Source organism: Monodon monoceros, unplaced genomic scaffold, assembly GCF_005190385.1.
Source record: "Monodon monoceros isolate NGI ecotype Baffin Bay Population unplaced genomic scaffold, NGI_Narwhal_1 Super_Scaffold_8, whole genome shotgun sequence".
Classification (NCBI taxonomy): domain Eukaryota; kingdom Metazoa; phylum Chordata; class Mammalia; order Artiodactyla; family Monodontidae; genus Monodon; species Monodon monoceros.
This window is the reverse complement of record NW_021703785.1, coordinates 54689348-54713695: the sequence shown is the minus strand read 5'-3', so window position 1 is coordinate 54713695 and position 24348 is coordinate 54689348. Positions and strand designations below refer to the sequence as shown.

At 37.9% G+C, this 24348-nt stretch overlaps 1 protein-coding gene across 1 annotated transcript in view; it reads left to right on the top strand.

Moving 5' to 3' along the window:
• CPB2 (carboxypeptidase B2) overlaps positions 1-24103 on the top strand; it is a 40101-nt gene extending 15998 nt beyond the window's left edge. Inside the window, exons 5-11 of the mRNA XM_029210479.1 lie at positions 3058-3159; positions 5457-5561; positions 9210-9320; positions 11981-12074; positions 16846-17048; positions 19781-19868; positions 23758-24103. Coding sequence (XP_029066312.1) covers positions 3058-3159; positions 5457-5561; positions 9210-9320; positions 11981-12074; positions 16846-17048; positions 19781-19868; positions 23758-23942 — 888 coding nt within the window. The 3' untranslated portion in view covers positions 23943-24103. The remainder of the gene's footprint in view (positions 1-3057; positions 3160-5456; positions 5562-9209; positions 9321-11980; positions 12075-16845; positions 17049-19780; positions 19869-23757) is intronic.
• The last annotated feature ends 245 nt before the right edge of the window (positions 24104-24348 follow it).

Sequence of the window (24348 nt, the reverse complement as noted above, 5' to 3'; positions counted from 1 at the left end):
CTCTTTCGGAATAATCGCCATATTATCTCGCTGAATTAAAGAAATTTATTCACTTATATTTAGTTCACAATAAAGTGTTTAAGTGCATTTTATTCCTCTCAGAAAGAACCTATTTAAGTAATAATAGTAATAATAATAATGTTGATAATGCCTGTGTTTTAATATTTAAGAAATTGGTTTCTTTTCCTATTAGTACTTATAGGTTCCGATTTTTCTAGAGGGAACCTAAGCAAGATATCAGTGTTCAATTGGCCTCAGTAAGCTTTCACATCATACTCTAAGAGCCATTTCCCCATATTTGTTAGTTGAACCCCTTGGAGCACTTTCTTTTCAATATAATATACTCCAAGTAGTACAAATCCCTTGATACCTTCTATTCTTTCATAGGAGTATGCTGCTATATTCCTTAATACAAGTATTTTTTATCGTCTTTGGCTAGGTGCCCAGAAACTGTTAAGAACCATATCCATATTTTTAAGACATCTAAGGCTTAAGTAATAAGAAAGTTTTCTATTGAATCTTCAAAAGCATCTGTTCTTTTCCAGTTAGTTAAACCAGAACTCAGTGTGCTTCTAGAATCGATGTACCTGGCTGGTTGACGGGGATCTTAAAATTGCAACCCTCTCTTTTCTCTCTCCTACCTTGCCTCTGTCTATTCCACCTAGACCACCTCCCTCCAGCCTCCTACATCAGCCCTGCATCAGCAAACTTGAGGTCCAGAGTGGAGAGGCTGGGTAGGCACAATTTGCAAATGGAGAACCTAACTATGTCAATGCTGTGTTGGGTTTGGTGGGAAGAGTGGAATGCCTTATACAGAGGTATTTAAAAACATTTTTCTGGGAACTCCCTGGCAGTCCAGTGGTTAGGACTCTGTGCTTTCACTGCCGAGGACCCACATTCAATCCCTGGTTGCAGAACTAAGATCCTACAAGCCGCATGGTGTAGCCTAAATAAATAAATAAAGGATATGAACATTTAAAAAAATTTTTTTTTCTGGTATATTTTAAATACTTTGTTCAAATAAATAAAGGATATGAACATTTAAAAAAAATTTTTTTTCTGGTATATTTTAAATACTTTGTTCAAAGGGCTTATTTTTTTCTTACCCTCACCCCAGGAAAGAGTTGGAAAGACACGGGAGGAAAAAAGTATTAGTTTGCCATACACTGTATTAGTCGGTCATAACAAAGTGACATATACTGAGTGGCTTAAACAACAGAATTTTACTCTCTCACAGTTCTGGAGGCTGGAAGTCCAAGGTCAAGGTGTCAGCAGGGCTGGTTTCTTCTGAGGCCTCTCTCCTTGACCTGCAGATGGCTACCTCCTTGCTGTGTCCTCACACGGCCATTTCTCTGTGTGTGCACATCCCTGGCGGCTCTCTGTCCGTGCTAATCTCCACTTCTTATAAGAACACCAGTCAGGTTGGATTAGGGTCCATATCAACAGCCTCATTTCAACTTAATTACCTCTTTAAAGGCCCTATCTCCAAATGCAGTTACATTCTAAGGTACTGGAGGTTAAGGCTTCAACATATGAACTTGAGGGGGGACACAATTCATTTCATTACAGTGACGTTCCAGAAAACAGTTTGGACCTCTCCTCGCTCCCACGCCCAATCCTTTCTAAGAGGTTTGTAGGAACCATGGCAATCTTGCTCCCCGGAAATTCTGCCAAGTCCTTTCTTCCCCTTCAACACTGATCTCTCCTTCAGTCCTCACCACATGTTCACTTGAGGGGCAAGAGGGGTTTCTTTTGTCATTGACTCTCACTAGGAAATTTTCAGTAATCCCCTGCAGGGGAAAAAAGCAAATGACTGAAAAACATCACTTAAAACAAATGGCAAAAGAAGAGAGTTATTCAAAGGATGTGACCATCATTACCGCAGATTGTGAAATGAATAAAGTTTTCCATAAAGCTGCCTTTATATAACACAGCCTCCCTGTTGGAGGAAATCTACTGAACCATCAATGCTGTAACACAAAATAGTTTGATGTAGTAGTTCTCTCAGGTGTATGCATGCCTTAGAGGAGTAACACAGTAAACAGAGGCCCAATGAGGAAATCCTGATAGTTAAATTTCCGGCACCTCAGACACTGACAGCACTGGTACTTGGCAGCAGGTAGGCCTTCCAGGAGCATCTGAACTCTTGGCACAAGGCAACCACTCCCACATACCACTCACCCTAGTTATGTTCCTCTAAGAGGATCCAAGGGCAAACGGTGCTCGCATTCCCATCAGCTAGGATTGCTATTTGAAATTACCTCTAGAAAAGTTCCCAGAGATAAGGCCATTGGGTTGGTCATTCCCACTGCAGAAGGTGTAAAAGTTTAAAAATCGCCCCTGAGAAGTTAGTCTACATTAAACATGGCCAGGCTCCATCATTCAATGCCTGCTTTCAGGTGGGCACTAGCCTAAAATCAGACCCAGACATATTTGTTTTTTCTTTCTATTATAACCTTGACAGAATCACAAACCACTAGACTTCCACCCGGGAGAGAGGTCCAGAATCAAACCCCTTCCCTGGGTAGAAGAGACATTTTTCTTCTCCAGATTGTTTTTCCCTTTGCTTCTCATCCTTTCACAGATTTTGTTGTGAGTGCACAGGTCTTCAGTAAGAAATAACGGCACCTCGATTTATCCTGTTCAAAGACAGCGCCCAGGACTTCCTTAGGTTACTCTTGAAAAGTGGATATTTAAAAAAAAAATTCCGTATAGAAATGAACTCTTGAATGGTAAAGAGGATTTCATGCACAGAGGCAGGGATTCAATGTGATGAGCCTTTAAAAATAACTTAAGGAGCGCTGCTTTGAAGATTATCTTTTCCTAATTTGTTGTAAGTTTCTTAGTACTTTTTCCCTAAACCTTGATATTTTTCAAAACTTTTATTGATTTTTCTAAACAGCAGAAGAAACACCCTACCCCAAGTGTTTTAGTCCCTCATTCTCTCCACATACAAGTGTTTTCGAGGGATTGCCCTTCCTCGAAGAAGTGGTCTGTTTCCTTTGTCAGGAAAATGCTTTGAACTTGCTCTGTGACTGCTGGTTTCTGCTCTGATAGATCTATTCTTGGATAGAAGTTATGACTGAGTGGTATCCTGATATGGTTGAAAAAATCCACATTGGATCCTCATACGAGAAGTACCCACTTTATGTTTTAAAGGTATGTTGTGGGAAGAGTCGTTGACCTTTCAACTTTGGGGGATGTGTTAATTCTCCAGCAGTGCTTGTTATTACTTGGATTTTTTTTTTTTTTTTGAGTTCTGGAAATATGTGTGTTATAAGTGTTCCTCAACTTTAATATCCAGCTATTTAGGGATTGGTTATTACCTTTAAATTTTTTTCCTTTACTAATGTAGTGTTGGTCTAACAGTATCAACTCTGTGACATAGATAAGCCATTTAACCTTCCTGGGCTTTAATGCCTACCTTCATAAAATGAGGGGTGTGGTCTAGATTAAATTTCAAATCCTGTTTTATTAACACCACCACCTCTGACTAATTGACTTAGGCAAAAAAAAAAAAAAAAAAAGAGTAGGGGAATCTGTGATTGAACAAATATTGACATTGATACAGTTTTTAGAACCAAAGAAAGAGTTGAACAGCGAAACTTAGGAAAGGATAGGAACCAGGACAATGCTGGGATTTGGGGCAGCAGGGCTGATATGATAGCTTTTGCTTCAGTCACCGCCTGTCTGGTTCTTTATTTTCAGTTGAATAAACTGGCCTTAGTAAAGTCAGTGAATGTGGCCACAGGAAGAATATTGGGAGCCGTGAAACTAAACTAATTCCTGCCTGTTAATTTCTAATTCTGCAGTTCTGTTTTTTTAACCACTCTTTCCCCCGAAGAAAAAAAATAAAAATAAATGAAAAAGAAGCTCTGGAAAACAATTTAATCATTGGAAAAACACATCCAATTTAGGAACATTTAATTTATACATAGTTTCCCAACATTATCTAAATTGTGATAGGTGGGCCTCTTCGATCATCCAAAGATAAGATTTTGACTCAGGATTTCTGGGTTTTCATCTGTTCTGACAAGAACTTGCAGTGCACACTCAAGGGAGACCTAGGAAAATTGGGTCCTCTTGGCAGCTGAGTTGGTCAACCAGACTGGATCCACTTAATCATGGCCTACCCACCCGTGACATTTACTTTCAGCCGTGTTGTGTGTACTCTTTGGAACTTGTGTTTCTGGGACCTAATGTACATGTTGGAGAACCATGCTTTCTGCATGCATTACTCCCAATCGTACTCAACCAAGGATGTGCACATCATGTGAGTCTCTGGGATTCCTCCATCTTCCCAGCGTCAGGACCGGCACCAAGAGAATTTGCTCAGCACAGTAAAACAGAAGGTCGAGTAAGGCAACTAGTGCAGACAACTCAGGATTTCTTTTACACTGAGTGGATTAAATCAGCTGGGTAGTTCTCCTCTTTGTACAATTTGACCCTTTGTGGCCAAAGCCATTTGACTTTCTCACTTGCCTTCTTATTGGATATCCCGAGCTCCGGGTTAGTTAAGAAGAACCTCCCTGAGTGGCATAGATGGCAGTTTAAAAATCGAACTCTCTCTTTTTCTTGTTTTGGAATTCCAACCCCACATATTTGTTTGAGTTTGCAACACTCTTCTCCCTTCCCTCCATACTCTAAAATGTGTGTCTAACTAATGTTTAAAAGCAAATGAATTATGATTCATTTTGTTTGGAGGCGTTTTTGAGAATTCTGAAGACATCAAAGCCTATCATGGAGGAAAGGTGGGGAGTTCTTATTCCAGAAAGCTGGCAGCTCCACTAGTCCCCCAGATGGTAAATCAGAATGAGGCCCCTGTCCCCAGACCTGTTGGTAATAAATTGGTGTGAAGCTAGATGTGTGCTTATTTTGGGGTGACATAGGGAAATAATCTACACATTAAGAGTGTGCACCCGGGGAAAATGGTGAGGGAATCCAAGTTTATCTTGGACCACTGGCTTTCCTCTCCCAAGCCTTTCTCTGTCCCACCCCTCCCACAGAAAGCTGTGTACCCAACACATAACCACTTAATTCTAACTAGAGTGTGAAGGTATGGCCTGAAACACTAGTTCTCTGCTGTCTACTTCTACACCCACCTCATGCAGCTCTGGTATTGCAAGGGGATTGTGAGGGAATAAAAAGAGCTTTACACAAGACTAAATCAACTTCAATAAAAATTTTTAAACATTAAAAAAAAAAAAGTTAAAGAAAAAAGAGTTTTAAATCGAGTCCTGGCTTCAGACCTCAGTCCCAACCCTCACCAGCTATGTGACCTTAGCTACTATCCTTTAATTACACCAGCTTTTAATTTCCCTTGAGAATTCTCAAAGGCATGCAGAGAATGATACGTATTTCATAGATTTGCTAAAAGGATTAAGTAGAAGCACTATATATATGGAAGTTATTATCCTGAAGCCTCTTATTACTGTTTTTTGATTTTCTCTGTGCAGGTTTCTAGGAAAGAACAAAGGGCCAAAAATGCCATGTGGATTGACTGTGGAATCCATGCCAGAGAGTGGATCTCCCCTGCTTTCTGCTTGTGGTTCATAGCCTCTGTAAGTATTCACATTCTCTTAAGCCAGAGCTTCCCAATATGTGGCCTAAGACCACTTGCATCAGAATCAACTGGCCTGTTTATTAGATGCATTTTCCCAGGTCACATCCTAGAATTCGTGACTTAAAATGTCTGGAGGTGAGACTTGGGTATCTACAATCTTCACAATCTTCTCAGGTGACTTTTATGCATATTAAGTTTGAGAACCAAGACTTTAAGCATTTAAATTACACTAAAGATTGTCTGTCTTATCCTTTCTACATTTCTGGCTGGTGCTAAACACTGGAACATAATTAAGAAATAGTATGCCATTGTGGTATGTTTCCTAAGTAAAGGAAAGAACTGAAGCAATTATCGGAATTGAGTCCCAATGAATTTTTTTCTTTTGATTTGAATTATGCAGATATCTTTTGCCATATTCTGCCCTTAGAAATTGAACATAAAGCAACATTACAGAGCAGATCGTATTATCCCATATATCATAATAGGGAATTTTGTCCCCGAAGAAGACCTCAGCATCAAAAAATCCATATATGAGACAAAGAGTACACCATAAAAGTAAAAATTATAATGACTGTAAACCTCTATAATAAATGAAAACCATTCAGAAAATTTTTGCAAATCATATATATGATCAGGGACTCATATCCAAGATATATAAATAACTTTTACAAATAAACAGTAAGAAGACAAATAAAAGACAATTTTGAATGGGCAAAATATCTGAAAGGACAATTCTCCAAAGAAGATATACAAATAGCCGATAAGCATTATGAAAAAAGATGCTCAACATCATTAGTCATTAGGGAAATATGAATCAAAACCACAATGAGATACCACTTCACATCCACCAGGATGGCTAAAATTTTAAAAAGACAGATAATAGCAAATATTGGTAAGAGTGTGGAAAAATTGGAACTCTCATCCATTGCTGTTGGGATCACAAAATGGTGTGGACACTTTAGAAAATTGTTTGGCAGTTCCTCAAAAGTTTAAGCATAGAGTTACCATTTGACCCTGCAATTCCACTCCTAGGTATATAGCCAAGAGACTTGAACATGTATGTTTACAAATGTTCAAAGCAACATTATTCATAAGTCAAAAAGTGGAAACAATCCAAACGTCCATCAACTTATGAGTGGATAAATAAAATGTGGTATATCCTTACAATGGAATACCATTCAGCAATGAAAAGGAATGAAGTACTGATTCAACATGGATGAATCTTGAAAACATTATGCTAAGTGATAGAAGCCAGACACAGAAGGCCATATATTTTATTATTCCACTTACATGAAATGTCCAGAATGGGCAGATCCACAGAGACAGAAAGTTGATTAGTGGTTGCCAGGCTGGGGGAAGAGGAGAAAGGAGAAGGGGGCTAATTCCTAATGGCTAAGGGGTTTTTGGTTTTTGGTGTTGGTCGGCGGGGTGATAAAAATATTCTACGATCAGAGAGTGGTGATGGTTGCATACCTCTGTGATATAAAATCCACTGAATTGTGCACTTAAAAATGGTGAATTTTCTGGCATGTGAATTATATCTCAATAAAGCTGTTAAAAGCTAGGCACCCCTTCCTCTGGGATTTCAGCTGCAACCACACGTGAAGGTAGGGCTTGACACACAGAGTATAGGCTATATTTCAGCCCTCACTCACCCATTCTGTTCGGAGCCCTGCTTATGAAACAAGAAACTCTCAGACTAACATTGATCATCTCTCAGAGACTAACTTTTTGCTGAAAGACTCCCATACAACCATTGCTAAAGTAGGAAAGAAATAAAGAGTGTGAAAAGGACAAAAAAAACAACAACCATAGCACATCTATTAAAATTTCAGCAAACATTGTAGAAATAAAAATGATAAATGCTTTATTATTTGAAAGAAAATAAGATCTCCTAATCTTTTTTTTCTGATAATGAATGCCACGTTATTACTGAAAAATGACTCTAACATAAATTTACAAATTTGTAGCATAAAAATATATTTAACTAGTCGCTCAACTATTTAAAAGATTGCCTCTTTCATTCTATAAAATTACTTCCTTTTCATTAAGTTTTTGTTTCTGACCTATAGTAGATTAAAAAGTAACTTGTACTTTTGCTTTCCTTTCTCCCATATTTACTAAGGGGTTATCTATGGCAAATAATTTAAATTTGACTATTATGGTTGTTCTAGGAAAATGTGGATATAATATTTTAAATATTTAAAGAAAAGATGGTAAAGCTTTAGCTATAGCAAAGGTAAGATTTAAAAGACATTTTTCTTGGATATTAGCCCTTTATTGGTCATATCATTTGCAAATATTTTCTCACATTCAGTAGGTTGTCTTCTAGTTTTGTCGATGGTTTCCTTTTCTTCTTTTTTTTTTGTGAACCACTATATTGTACACCTGTAACTTATATAAAATCGTACAGCACCTATACTTCAATTTTTAAAAAAGACATTTTCTTTTTATCAACAATGAAAAAATACTTAACAAAGTCTTTTGAGTAAAGTTTAAATCAACAACTAATTGTGAACTAATCCACAAATTAAAATGTAACAATGTTGCCACAAATGAAGAATTTATACCAAAGCTTAGTCCTAGATGAAATGATCTAACTGGCTGAAATTTGTCTTTGTGCTTCTGCTACGTCTGTATTTGGTCATTTTGGAGTGAACTTCTCAGTCGTTGGAATGTGGATGTCCTTGGATCATGTTAAAATATGTGACCCTAAGCTGGGTATGAGTCTAAAGCACAGAAGAGCAGTGTCAGATGATATCTGTTACGAAACTCACAGCCAGTACCTAGGAAAAGCTACCACTGGCTTTAAAGCCAAATGATCTGATGCTTGGGAAACGAACTCGATTCTAGCAGAAATTTAGCTCACAACTTATAAGGACAATGCAGAAAATATTATCTAGACATGTGTGGGAATAAGACAAGGTTAGTCTAAGCTTTGATTGAGATGGCTTATTGTGAAAAGAGTGGAAATATAGGTTTTTGTTTCCTTAAATCTTTGTAGTGGGCTTTAGGCTTTAATAAAGGATTCTTTTTGTTTCTTGAAGGAAGTTTTAGAAAATAGATGGTTGAATTTTCTGCCTCCATAAATAGGAAGACCAATTGTCCCATGTCCAGGGCATTTACCACCGCTTGGCAACATAGTACCCTAAGTTCAGACTTTTCAAGGAATTAATACTCTTCCTGAAAGTTGAATCTGCAAGTCTAAACATCTCAAAATTTTTTAAATAAAAAAATAGACTAAGTTTAGTGGATGTTAACTAGATGGATATTAACTAGACTTATTGTGGTGATCAGTTCACTATATAGACAAATTTTGAATCATTATACACCTTAAATTAATACAGTTGACCCTTGAACAATGCAGGGGTGAGGGGTGCCAACCCTCCCTACACTTGAAAATCCATGTATAACTTTAGTCAGCCCTCCATATCCACAGTTCTGCATCTGTGGATTCAATGAGCTGCAGATCATGTAGTACTATAAAAATCTGAAAAAAATCTGCATACAAGTGGACCCACACAGTTCAAACCTGTGTTGTTCAAGGATTATATGTCAATCATATCTCAGTTAAAGAAGAAGACACAGACTAAGTTTAGAAGGACATAAAAGATATATCATCAAATATACTTGGTTTAATTTGTAGGTAACTCGTTTCCATGGGCAAGAAAATCTGCCTACCAGTCTTCTGAGGCACATGGATTTCTATGTTATGCCAGTGGTTAACGTGGATGGTTATGACTACACATGGAAAAAGGTAGGTGAAGGTAAAGAAAACAAAATAGGGGATACAGGATACATAGGCTGAATTATTTATAGAATCCTGGACCCTGGCATAATGGTTTTATTATGAAAAAAATTTTTAAATTCATTATGGAAAAGTTCAAACATATATGAGTGGGAATAATTGTATGGTAAACTCCTATGTACCCATCGCACAGCCAATCAACTCACAGCCAATCTTTTTTTTTTTTTTAGCCAATCTTTTTTCATCTATATCCCCAACTCCCTTCTATCTTACCCGTATTATTTTGAAGCAAATCTCAGATACCATATCATCAATAAATATTTCAGTATGCCTCTCTAAAAGAGGTCTTAAAAAATAATGGTACAATTATACCTAAAAATGAACAGTAATTATTTACTAGTATAAGATTTCCAAGCAGTGTTTAAATTTCCAATTGTATCATAACTTTTTAAAAAGTTTATTTCTTTGGTTCAGGATCCAAATAGGCTAATATATTGTGATTGGTTTATAGCTTTTATTTTTATTTTAATCTGTAGATTCTCTCTCCATCTCTCTTTTTCTCTATTTCCTTGCAATTTTTTCATTGAAGAAAAGAGCTTCCTGTTGTCTGGATTTGCTAATTGCTTTGCCATGTTCCTTTGTCCTCTGTATTTTCTAAAACTTGATATTTGGATTCTAGAAGCTTTATAAGATTCAGGTTTGACGTTTTTGGCAAAACTACTTCATTGTGATAGTGTATTCTCCCAACAGGAGGTGCACAATGTCTGGCTGTATCTCTTTTTGTGATGTTAGCTACCTTGATGTGCAGTACCTACATCCATTCATTCTTACTAGGAATCGTTTGAATGGTATTTTGATTGTAAAATCATGAATTACAAGAATTAGAACAGCATTCTAACCGAACGTGCATTGTAGCAGAATTGCATTCTAACCAATATGCGAATTTAATCCTAGTACCCTTTAACTCAATCATGAACATAAGTATGAATATCATGGTCCGTCTCATCTATACTGGAAACCATTACTATTTCTAATCCATCAACATCATGATTCATGTAAAATTACTCAAGCAATATGAAGTACAGTCCTTTCTAATTTAATGTGAGGCACATAAAAACATAGTTGAACATATATGAAAAACCTACTTGAATAGCACATACAAACACTAAGGGGAATGAGAATGATTGCAGTGATTAGATACATAAGGAATTATACAGGAATTATTTTATGTAGAGGGTAATTTAAGCAGAAGAGATAGGAATAGTGAAGGAGATTGATGAAAAAGTCATCTCAGGGAAGACAAATACTGTGAGTAAAAGTTTGTCCGTAGGAGTGAGCAAACCCTGAACTAAGTAAATGAGAAATACCTAGTATAGTACCTAACACAAAATTGGTGTTCAATAAATGGTCACATTTGTAGGTTGCTATTACAATGAATTTATGCCTTCACTGGAATCACAGTGAAATTCAGCCACCTTTTAGATATTCTTACTCCCCAACTGTCCTTTGTATCTTAACTCTGCCAATTAGTTCCTGAAGTATGAGAACTTGATTTCCTCAGAACAACTGTTGCTACCAGAATCACAGGTCTGGGGTTGGAAGCAGACTGGGAGGCTTGGCAAAAGTGTTGGTGGAATAGGGAAAAGTGTGCCATGTCATCCCAACCCAGAACTTAAACAAAGTCTGTGCAACTGTTTACATGATCAAATTCCCAGATTACCCCAAGAACCCAATGGAGTATTTGCATTACGTTTAAAAACCAGAGTTGAATCAGTACAATCAAAGGAGCCATCAGGCTAGAGGTGTCTGCACAGCTCTGCCTCCTAAAGGTTTTTTTGGTTTTTTTTGCGGTATGCAGGCCTCTCACTGTTGTGGCCTCTCCCGTTGCGGAGCACAGGCTCCGGACGCGCAGGCCCAGTGGCCATGGCTCACGGGCCCAGCCGCTCCGCGGCACGAACCCGCGTCCCCTGCATCGGCAGGTGGACTCTCAACCACTGCGCCACCAGGGAAGCCCCTCCTATAGGTTTTAAGTGAGTGTTGAATTCAATCTAAAGAGAGCATTGAAACTCATGACTCAACAATTTTGTATTATAATCATCAAGCTTGCTAAAAGACTTGATCTTAATTATTCCCACCACAAAAAAGAGATGATAATTTATGTGACATGATAGAGGTGCTATCCCCCAAATGGCAATCATATTACAATATGTGAATGTATCAAATCAACATGTTGAACACCTTAAATTTGTGCAATGTTATATGTCAAATACATTTCAATTAAAAAATGACTCATAGTTTTAATTTGAGTTGAAACACCAAGTTATTTTACTTTTCACAGAAGGAACTTAAAATGACAATGCATAAAATTAAAGGAAACAAGGCCAAATAAGAAGGCCAGTAAGCAGCCTAGCAAAACCAAATGAAATGGTTTTTTTGTATAGGTCAAAGCTCATGAAATATCACCATTTCAGTTGATTCAAGTTTGAGTGAACCCAGCTGAGACCTGGATAGAACAGGGGCTATGCAAGAAGTACTGTGAAGACAGTGACAGGATAAAGAGATGGAGTTGAAGGACAGAAACACAACACTGTCCACTTAGGCTTTAAAAGTCGTGTCTTTCCTGAACTGCAAACATGGCTGCCCTGGTTACGTGTGTTTTGTTTATTTAGAATCGAATGTGGAGAAAGAACCGTTCTTTTCATGAAAACAATTCTTGCATCGGAACAGACCTGAACAGGAACTTTGCCTCCAAACACTGGTGTGGTAGGTTGTTTGCTTTATTTCTAACAAATGTCTCTTCATTTAAAAGGTGGTATTCCTAAAAGCTCATTAATTCAAACTGATTAGAGGGGAGGCCTATCTGAATCAGAAGATAATTTAGATACGAAACTTTTTGGTTAAACGTAGTGCTATGAAGTTTGACTCAGATCAGCAAAACACCCTTCCCTGTTTCTCCCTGCCATATCCATACCTTTAAAAGAAGGAAGTTGGATTAGTTCTTTAAGGTCCCTTCTAGCTTCAAAATTCTAAAATTCTATTTCTCTGAAATCATAAGGAAGTGACCACTAAATTTCCTACTTTCATCAACAAATAACATTCATTATGAGGATATCAAAAGCTAGGGTTGGGTGAGTACCTCTTATTTTCAATTGCTTTGGAAAATATTGACTTCTATAGTGCTGCAAAACATTTTGTGGGGTTTTTTTCCCTTTGGCTTGTGGGATCTCAGTTCCCCAACCAGGGATTGAACCCATGCCCCCTGCAGTGGAAGTGTGGAGTCCTAACCAATGGACCATCCTGGAATTCCCAGAACATTTTGTTTTGTATTCACTATTCACTTTCTTAAGTTCTTTCTTTCATGAATATCGTAAAGAGAAACTTGTGTCCAGCACTGTGGGAGCTCCTTGTTCCTTGATTCCAATGAGTTAAGACACTCAGTGAACACTGATTTAGGCATTTGGGGATATTGTCTGCTCTCAGGGAGGTAGGTGTTAGTTCACCACCCCCTCACTATGTTTCATAGTTACTACATTTAAGAAACGACTACAAAGCAACACTAAACTTAACGACTGAGCTGGAATCACCCATGTTTTTGGAGGTGGGAGCATGTGACAACAAGGGAGCACAGCTATTGAAACCATAGAAACATCTTCTTCCTCCCATTCCTTTACTCTACACAGCCCTAGGTACATGATCTTCTGTGTTTCCTTTTAAAAAAAGAAGTGAAAATTCATGATTTTGAACATTTCATCATTATCGCAAAGTAGATATGAAAACTTTTCGGTCGAGTACTTACCTTTTCTCTTCATTTCCTCCTTCCTGTAAGTCAGAAACCCCATGAGGGCAGTGACCACTATCCATTACCTAGTGCAGTACCTGACACACTGAGGGGTCTCTGAAAGCTATTCAAATGAACATGTGCATGAAATTAGTTGTTTTAAGAGAGCTACAGATAAAGTAAGTAAACAGAGGAAAGAACAGTTGATCCTGCCTCAGGCTAAAGGGAATCACTTAGTGGTTTCTTCGTAAGAGGCCGTCGTTAAGATTATTCAGTAAAAGTGCCCACTGAGCATTCTTTCATGTGTTTGTTGGCAATCTGTATATCTTCTTTGGAGATCATTAATCATTAGAGAAATGCAAATCAAAACTACAATGAGATATCATCTCACACGGTCAGAATGGCCATCATCAAAAAAATCTAGAAACAATAAATGCTGGAGAGGGTGTGGAGAGAAGGGAAAACTCCTGCACTGTTGGTGGGAATGGAAATTGATACAGCCACTATGGAGAACAATATGGAGGTTCCTTAAAAAACTAAAGATAGAACTACCATACGACCCAGCAATCCCACTACTGGGCATATACCCTGAGAAAACCATAATTCAAAAAGAGTCATGTACCAAAATGTTTATTGCAGCTCTATTTACAATAGCCAGGACATGGAAGCAACCTAAGTGTCCATCATCGGATGAATGGATAAAGAAGACGTGGCACATATATACAATGGAATATTACTCAGCCATAAAAGGAAACGAAATTGAGTTATTTGTAGTGAGGTGGATGGACCTAGAGTCTGTCATACAGAGTGAAGTAAGTCAGAAAGAGAAAGACAAATACAGTATGCTAACACATATATACGGAATCTAAGAAAAAAAAAAAAAGGTCATGAAGAACCTAGGGATAAGACGGGAATAAAGACACAGACCTACTAGAGAATGGACTTGAGGATATGAGGAGGGGGAAGGGTAAGCTGTGACAAAGTGAGAGAGTGGCATGGGCATATATACACTACCAAACGTAAAATAGATAGCTAGTGGGAAGCAGCCGCATAGCACAGGGAGATCAGCTCGGTGCTTTGTGACCACCTAGAGGGGTGGGATAGGGAGGGTGGGAGGGAGGGAGATGCAAGAGGGAAGAGATATGGGAACATACGTGTATGTATAACTGATTCACTTTGTTATAAAGCAGAACCTAACACCATTGTAAAGCAATTATACTCCAATAAAGATGTTAAAAAAAAAGTGCCCACTGAGGTGTAAAGACTGCCACAGCAGTGATAATTGGGCAGGGAGCCAGAGAAACAGCAACTAATATAAAAGACCTCTGAATAAATAGAGCTGACAGTTGCTAAGTGCTGAGCAGTTTATATATTCCATCCCGTGAGTTTCATTGTCTACACATCATGGATGAAGAAACCCAGACTTTAAAAGGTTAAGTCCCTTGCTCAAGAGCACAGAGCTAGGAAGTGGCAGAGCTGGGATATAAAGCCAGGCCGACTAACTCCAAGTTTGTTGAAATTCGTCTAAGTCTGACAATCACTCTTCAGTTATAAGTTCCCTTTTGGAACTTCTTTCATCCGCAAGCTCTTTTGCTGCTCTATTTTACTTAATGTTTTTCGTGGTAAAACTAGCATTACCTGGGCTTCCTTAGTGGCGCAGTGGTTGAGAGTCCGCCTGCCGATGCAGGGGACACAGGTTCGTGCCCCGGTCTGGGAGGATCCCACATGCCGCGGAGCGGCTGGGCCCGTGAGCCATGGCCGCTGAGCCTGCGCGTCCATAGCCTGTGCTCCGCAACGGGAGAGGCCACGACAGTGAGAGGCCCGCGTACCGCCAAAAAAAAAAAAAGAAAAAGGCAGGCTCTGTAAGGATAATAAGGATCATGGAGTAGCCCATGGAACCCAAGGACTAGGATGCAGGCAGACTTCGGAAACAGACTAGAACTGGGCCTGAGGCACTATAGGGAGCTCAATGGCTCCTTTCTTTCCCCACCTCATCTCTGCAATGCACACTGGCCTTCTCTGTGTCCCAATCCATGTGACGATAATGATGATGATAATGCTGATAAACAAGTTATTAAACACTCAGTATATGCCAGCACTGGGAAAAGCATTTTATAATTTATCCATTTAGTAGATAAGGAAATTGAGGTATAGATAGGTTTAAAAAAAATCAAGATTGACTTGCCTCCTAGGGCATGCCCAATAATTCTACTCTTTCTCAACCACTCTAGAAGATTGATTGAAATGCAAGTGAGTGATAAACAGCTTAAACGCCAAAATAGAAGACTAGGACTTTTAAAAATTACTGTTGAGTCTTAACAATTAGCAGTGCCTTACTGGCACTTTAAAAAAATAAAATAAAACAGAAATATATTTGAAAGGAAAACTTCCAACATGTTAAGAGTTGACAGTGCCAGATGCCCCTCTTGTGCCACAAGTGTTTTGTAAAATGTAAAATTCCCATTGAGTGAAAAGAATTTGTCTTGCTTGGTTGCTTTGGGAAGCCAGAGAGCATATGGGTATTCAGATTTCCTGCTGGGCCACAAAAGTTCTGTTGATATTACATAGAATGGGGATTCCAAACTGTCCTTATAATGGAAGTCTAAAAGTAGTGTCCAATTTAAGGCCTCATCTTTCATTACCGTTATTTATTCCTATAAAGGACTAATTTAGATTACATCAACTTTTGACTTATTGGTTAAAAAAAGTTACCCAAGCCATATAGCTATTAAATGGCAAAGACAAGATTGAAATCAAGTGATGGGGTAATTAACAATATGATACATAGCCTCTTATTGTAAAGAATGGTTATCACCAATGGTGCCCAATTTGAGTCTCCTAAAATAAGAGCATTGACTTCACAGGTTTGCCATAAAGATTAAATGAGATATCGCCTGTAAGTCTTAGCAGAGTTCCTGACAGATAGCTTGTGTTCTTTGGATGTCAGCTGGTGATGTTATTGCTGTTATCTTCTTTTTTTTCAAGAGAGTAGCTTGACTGAAACTAGAATCTGCATCTTGATTTCAAGTTATCAGTGGAGGGATTCCGAATGGCAAAAGACAAGTGAGGGACCCAAATTGGGGCTAATAAACGGTTTCCAGGAGGGAAGAATCTTTCTGGGTCAGAGGTGGCTCCCTGGGGCTCTACCGCTGTGAATTACGTACAGAGGAGAGAAGTGATGGGAGTCAGGCTACCATCCGAAGTGATGTTTCGTATAATTTCTCAAAGGAATGAACACATATCAGTCTAGCACCAAATATCGCCATTCCGTTTTACTTACTAAACCACTTTAGCAAGTTAGAAGTAGCACTGAAGGCAGACTTACATATTCTGAGTTCTCAAATGAGACTTTTATGGGCTGGATTAATTAGTGATTTTTAAGCTACACATGTCAGAAAAACCAGACTTACAATGATGAAAGAAAATGGGGTTTATTTTTCTCTTGTAACCACAAGTTTGGAGGCAGAGCTGCCATTTCTGAGATTCTCTTAGCCACTTTCTCGGGGCTGCAAGATGGCTGCCCTTAGGCAGCAACTGTTGGATGGCTGCTATGAGGGCATGTAAATATTTGAATTCAAAATAAACATAAACAACATTTAGGGGACATTAGAAATATGTTCTTTACAGAGCTCGAGTGAATCCATTTATCTAAAAATGTTACACCCTATATATTAGGAGAATACATGGTCGGGGAGATCACAAATTACAATAGGTTGCGTATCTACTTATGGTTCCACTCCATCAATTTCACTACAGAGGAAGGTGCCTCGAGTTTCTCGTGCTCGGAAACCTACTGTGGACTTTACCCTGAGTCGGAACCAGAAGTGAAGGCAGTGGCTGATTTCCTGAGACGAAATATCAACCACATTAAAGCTTATGTCAGCATGCATTCATACTCCCAGAAGATAGTGTTTCCGTATTCCTATAGCAGAAGCAAAAGCAAAGACCACGAGGAACTAGTAAGTGCCGCTTAATTAATTTTCTCATTAGCATTTCAGAAGTAAAATAATACATAGTTCAGGAATCAAAAACTGTGGGGAAAAATGTTCTGTAGAGGACAAAGGGGGATAGATGCTTTATATCTTGATCTAACATTTCTGAGAGTCACCCTAGGTCAGGGTTCATTGAGAGATTGTAAAGGACTGAGCCTTATTTTGAGGACGTGAACTTCCGTCTAGCAGAGGGGCTCTCTAGGAAAATGTCAGACTAGCTCTTGGAACCTCAGGAGGGAACCAGTCTACCTTGACCTAATCTACATATGAAGCCATATGAACAAGGACAAGGACAAGGCTTTCTGGAATTATTGGTCTGTTTGTAGGTGCTAGCTTTCTACAACAGCCCGCCACAGATCAAGTCTTAGCACAATACTTATCGATTTGATACTAGCATTGGGAATTGTTTATACACTGACCTTCCTAACTTGCAGGGGTTTGGTCCTATTAAAAGCAACTCCAATTTCAGCATTGAGGCAAGACCTCCCTCCTTTTGTGGAATGCAGTGGATGATACAGTGAGTTCAAAGAGGACTCGCAGTTGGCTACCCCCTCATCACTTTTTGGTCCCAGATATTCTATGCTTGGGTTAATGGCAAAGGATGCAAGGGTTCTTGATGGATTGTGGCTAGGTTTGGACAAATCCTCATCCCAGATGCTCTCTAGACAATGGAAGTGCTATGGCAACAGTCCACTTCTTGCCCGAGGTCTGATCTTTATGTACTGGTTTGTTTCTTATTGACTTGTTTTGGTCTGGTTCTCTTAACAGAATAAACTATAGCCACATTAGGGGCTAGCAATTCCTGATGACAAATATAAAGTTATTTGCAGTTGCTTAGAATAACTCATTTAGAACAGAAACATCCTTGATACTTATGATTCCTTTTTCCTCTCAAGGGAAAACTTTTAAGGAAAGTTCCTTTATTGGTTGTTATCTTTGAAGAAGTGAGAGGATATTCATCATGATCTGGAAATAGACTTAGTGTGATTTTGAATTATTTTTGGATTACTGTCATCACAAGTGTTTGTTGAGAGTTATTATGTGTAAAATACTGTGTTGATGGACATTGAAAGAAGCATCAGGTAGGACCCTGCCCTTTAAGAGAATATGAAATGGTTAGGGAGCTCAGCCATTAGCAATTGTTACAGATAGCTGTACTGTAAGGTATAGTAACTACTAAGTAAGTGACACAGATGGTACAACTCACTTCTGACTGGGATAACTAGGAGTGGCCTCATTAATTCATTCAGAAGGAAACAGATAAGTGAGGGGATAAAGTCCCTGTCCCGAGGGCTTATAATCTATTAAGGTGTGACATACTGTAAAGAAAAAGGAATGATAAAGCGCCAGTGAAGTGAAGGAACAGGCACAATTCCAGCCAGATACTGAAAGATAGGATTTCTGTAAGTGGACCCGGAGGGGAAGACTTTCTAAGCTGAGGCCAAGGTTCTCCCCACAGGAAGTATGTTCAGGGGAATGTAGGGTCAAAAAAAGGAAGTTGATCCCTCAGAAAGTAGATGAGGTCAGCCTGTGAAGGAGAGGTCACCTAGTCTGAATGTCAGAATCAATTTACATTTTATTCCGTAGATCGGGGGGTTCCGTTAAAACTTTTGAGCAGAGGAATGGCACAACATCATATCCACTGATATTCCTCAGGTCCTTCAAGGGAGGGACAGTGAATACCATGATGTTAGTGCCAATTTCAGAAAAGATCTGCATAAGCTAGAAGCAAAAATAGTGGAACAGGGGACTTTGTTACTATCCTGCAGCACACCAGGGATATAAACTTTTTTATTTGATGAGTCTTTGGGAGGTATTAGACATTTTACACGAAAAGGAAATAGAGTTTGTGAGAAGAATGAGGAGGGAATCATACATTGCTGACATACGTGTATTGTTTAGAGAAGCTGGGTTTAAAGTTTGGTGACAATTTTGTCTAGTTGTTTGCCTTTGAAATATAGTTAGACTTTGTTTTACAGTATAATTTTGTTACATATACTTTGTTTTACAAAATAAATGAATTCCTAAAAAAGGCGTATGAGAATTATTTTTTCTTCAACTTAAATAAAATTTCAATATATTGGAAGAGTCTGTGTCTAAAGCCACCCAACTGTGATTTCCGTAAAGAGAAAAACATTTTTAAAAGTTAATTTATTCTTCTCAATTTATCTCTTGGATAAATGCAGATTTTTTCATATATACAATTCTCCCCACACCCCGGCTCTATTGAGATATAATTAATTGACTTGTATGTAAATTGTGTAAGTACAAGGTGTACAATGTGACGATTTGATACACGTATATATTGTGAAATGATTACCACAATAAAGTTAATTAACACGTTCGTCACCTCACATAATTAGTTTCTTCCTTTGTGCTGAGAACACTTAAAATCTACTCCCTTAGCAACCTTCAAGTATATAATACAGTATTGTTAACTATATTCACCAGGCTGTATTTTAGATTCTCAGAACTTACTCGTCTTATAACTGGAAGTTTGTATCCTTTGACCAGCATCTCCACATTCTCCTCCCTCCACCACCCCCAGCCCCTGGCAACAACCATTCTGCTATTTCTTCATATATACAGTTTGATTGAATAAATATATGATTGGGTTTTTGTGTTTTTTTTAAGAAACTTCTACCTGTCTTGTTTTAAAGCTGTACATTAACTGAAATTCCATATCTTATTGATTTCAGTCTCTAGTGGCCAGTGAAGCAGTCCATGCTATTGAGAATACTAATAAAAATACCAGATATACACATGGCAGTGGTTCAGAAAGTTTATGTAAGTATTTCTTCTTAAGATCTTAGGGGACTGTGAGGTACTAAAGAAATTTGTGTTTGGTTTTTCTGTGTGGATTTAATTTTTCTAAGTGGAATCTTTAAACATGGTCCCATGTAAAACAATTGGATTATAACAGTTAGAATTGCAAGCATGATAGCTATGACAGTACTGAACAAGGCTATATTAATACATAAATATACTAAAAAGAAACCAAAATGATACTTAAGAAATTATGCTCAGTGCTATAGAGTAGGGATTATAGAATTGGTATCACACTAGTTGAGTGAAACAGAAAAAGTCATAAAGGGTCAAAAGAATGTTTAAGATGCCCAGGGCCACCATGTAAGGTTGTGCAGGTTGAACACTGTACAAATCTAGGAATACCATTTACATTAGATGCTTTTTTAGTGGCAACCTGTGTCCAAGAGTATAGCTCATGGCACACTACAGTTGAATGTCCTTTGTTTGTATCACACTGATGGAACATGTGTGTGGCAAGCTCTTAACAAATATTTTAAATTAATTTCTGCTGGGAGATATTTGTTGAGGGACTCCTTTGTATCCACAGTGGAATAACAGACAATTTTGCTCTTTTTTAAACTGGAAGGGGAGATAGGAGAAGAGAAACAGAAAATAAGCATGTAACAAGGTGTCAGCAAACTATAACCCACAGGCCAAATCCAGCCCACTGCTTGTTTTTGGATAGCCTGTAAGCTAAGAATGGTTTTTCCATTTCTTAAATGGTTGAAGAAAACCAAAAGAAGAATAAGATTTTGTGACATGCGAAAATTACGTAAAATTCAAATTTCAGTGTCCACAAATAAAGCTTTATTCAAACACAGCCACACTCATTCATTTGCATATTGTCTATATAGCTTTCAGGACAGTGGAGTTGAGTAGCTCTGACATAGACTATGTGGCCCTCAAAGCCTAAAATATTAATTATCTGGTCCTTCACAGAAAAAGTTCGCCAATCTCCGATGTAAACAATTAAATAGTAAAACATAGGGTAATCCCATTGATAAGTGAACAACATAATATTAGCGTATAGGTTTGAAAATGACCTGAGAGAGAGGCAGCTTAGCTCAGGTGGCCTGGAAAGGTCTTCCTCGGTAGGTGACATGTCTGGGAGACCTACCCAGTAAGTGGCTGCCAAACAAAGGTGTGGGAAAAAACCAGGGAGAGGAAATGGCATGTGAAAAGGCTTTGAGATAATATGTGCCAAGTCCCAGAGTTTCCTTTAACAGGTATGATTTATAGGGGGATAAAAACACATTCATATTAATAATCACATCCATATTATTTTCAGTAAATTACTTGAGCACCAAAGGTCTATTAGTAGAAAGTCCAGAATCTTCCTTTTCCTCCTCAATCATCCCAAATTATCTCAGGACAAACTGAGGCCAGATTGGTCCACGTGGTGTCTCTGTCTCTTGCTGTCACTGGTCTATCTCTGCCTTTGCCGACCCAGGTCCTTGCTCTGGGTCACAACTTCCTTTCATAATTCAGAGCTTTCTTGATTCCCATCCTCTCTCTCCTGTTGTTCCCCAAAGCATGACCATAGTGCCTCAGGGCTGGAGGCACTTCTAGAGCAACTTCTTGTTTTGACGAAATCATTCCATCTCCAGGCATGCATTCATTCAATACAAATCTCTGTGTGTGTGTGTGTGTGTGTGTGTGTGTGTGTGTGTGTGTGAGCGCGCGCGTGCGCACGTGTACATAAGTATAAAAAAAATTCTGGAAGAATAAATGCCAAATATTAATAATAGCTATCAGAAATATTTGCTGAATGAATAACAACTAATCCACTGTTGATGGATATATTTCAATACTTCAGTATAAACAGTGCTTCAGTAAACACCTTTGTCATTAATTCAAGTATAGGTATTGGAAGGAGGAAAAATGATCACTTTGCATATTATATGAGTGCCTACCTGGAAAACACAAAAATAGAGTAACAAAGAGTTGAGTAAGGTGGCTGACTATGAACTAAATATAAACGAATCTATAACTTACTTATATACCAAAAACAATCAGGAAGAAAGTAAAATGGAAAAAAGATCCTACTGCCCCCCCAATATACATGTATACACATGCAGACGTGTACATATAGATACATACATACATATATAGATTCATTGTTAAATGTATATACGTGCGCACACAAATCCATATGATCTCTATGAAAAACCTAGAAAACTTTACTGGTGTACATAAATGAAGACAAATAAAAGGAGAAACCCACTATGGTTTTGAGTGGAAAAGCAATACAAAAAAAAGTGCTAGTCATTCTAAATTAGTTTGTATATTTAATGCAGTCCCAATGAACACTTAATGACTTTGAACTTCATTTGAAAGAATACATTTGGTAGAAGAGCTTGTAAAATTCTGAAAAATAAGATTAATAAAAGAAAATTTGCTCCAACCAAGTATTAAAACACATTATAAACCTGTCATAGTTGCAGGGGTTTTTTGTTTTAATTATACTAATTGTAAAGACACAAAGAAGCAATTATGGATAAACAAGAAGGTTCAATGTAAAGGAACTGAGCCTGGAAGTGACATCATTAGAAGGGAATACTGAGTACAGAAAGACACTCAGATATATAAGATCTAGTATCTCATAAAGAAGGCATTTCAAACAGTGAAGAATGTTAGACATTGTTCAATTAATAGGGTTGGAAAAACTGGTGAGTTACTTAGAAAAAAATTGTACTTAGATTACTAACATGTCTTTCTCCAAAATAAATTCCGGATACATAAAATATTTTAACATAAAAACACTGCCATAAACCAAGTTGAAGGCTAAATGACCAAATAAGAAAAAAAAATTCTTCACATATTACACAGGGCTAATAACACTAATGCTGCTTTTATAAGTAATCTATAAAATGAATCAAGAAGAAAAATGAGCAAAGACAATTGATAAAAATATAAAGATGGTCAATAAATATACCAAAAAAATGTTCAACTCACTGATAATCAAACATAAAGACAATTTGATATTATTTTTCACCCACAAAATTGCCAGAAATGTATAATTCACATGGATGGTATGGGAATGGAGCATGGGCATATTCATACCCTGCTAATGGAGGTATAAATTAGTTCAATTCTTTTGAAGGCTATTTGGCAACGTGCGGCACAACAGCACAACGTGCAGCTCTCCAAATAAATATTAAAATTAATTACATCCAGCTTTACAGAGCAATGCTATGAGATCATTAAAAATGATAAGGTAGGGCTTCCCTGGTGGTGCAGTGGTCAAGAATCCACCTGCCAATGCAGGGGTTATGGGTTCGAGCCCTGGTGCGGGAAGATCCCACATGCCACGGAACAGCTAAGCCTGTACACCACAACTACTGAGACCATGTGCCACAACTACTGAAGCCCGCGTGCCTAGAGCCCATGCTCCGCAACAAGAGAAGCCAACGCAGTGAGAAGCCCGCACACCGCAACTAGAGAAAGCCCGCGCGCAGCAAGGAAGACCCAATGCCGCCAAAAATTAAAGAAAAAAAATGATAAGGTAGATTTGAACTCATTAATACATAAAGCTGGCCAGGATAGATTATGTTTAGGAATGTTCCTGAATAGCTTGTATAGAATGATCTTATTTATGTAGGAAAAATATTATGTTAAAGTATGCACTGAAAAAGAAAGCACTAGAATATAAATGGTGACCATCACTCCTTGGTAGGGTTATATGGGTAATTTTTATTTTCTTCCTTAACCTGCTTTCCTTCAATCTCTATTTTCTTCCACAAACTTAGATTATTTAGTAATCAGAAAAAAGCAAAACTATTTTCATTTTTAGGGAAAAAAATCCCATCTTGTTAGTTAACTTGAAACATCTGTATTTCAAAAAGTAATTTCTTTTTTCTTTTTGTAGATCTAGCTCCTGGAGGTTCGGATGACTGGATCCATGACTTGGGCATCAAATATTCGTTTACAATTGAACTTCGAGATACAGGCAGATACGGATTCTTGCTGCCAGAGAGTTACATCAAACCCACTTGTACAGAAGCTTTCGCTGCTGTCTCTAAAATAGCTTGGCATGTCATCAGGAATGTTTAATGCCCTTGATTTTTTCACTCTGTTCCCATATTTTAATTTACTGATTCCAGCCAAACCAAATCTTTGTACCAGTTTCTTTTTAAGTTTTATCAGTTTTCATAAAAGGTTTTCCCATTCCTTGGTTTTGTCAAAGAACAAAATAAATGCTACCTTAAAATTAAGGCAGACAAGGGTTCACATTTCTTTTTCCTTTTTTTTTTTTTTTTGAGAGGCTAGGTACTGATTTTTTTCTTTGATTCGCGACATTTGACTAGACATCTCAAGCAATTGTAATACCTACTTTCATGCAGAGCATTGCATCCTGAACAAAAAAAGGAAAGGCTGTCACAAGTACATTAAAGATTTCTGCTCCAAATTTACAGTAAGTTTCTGCTAACGCCTTTAAAAACACACCCGTGCATTCCGT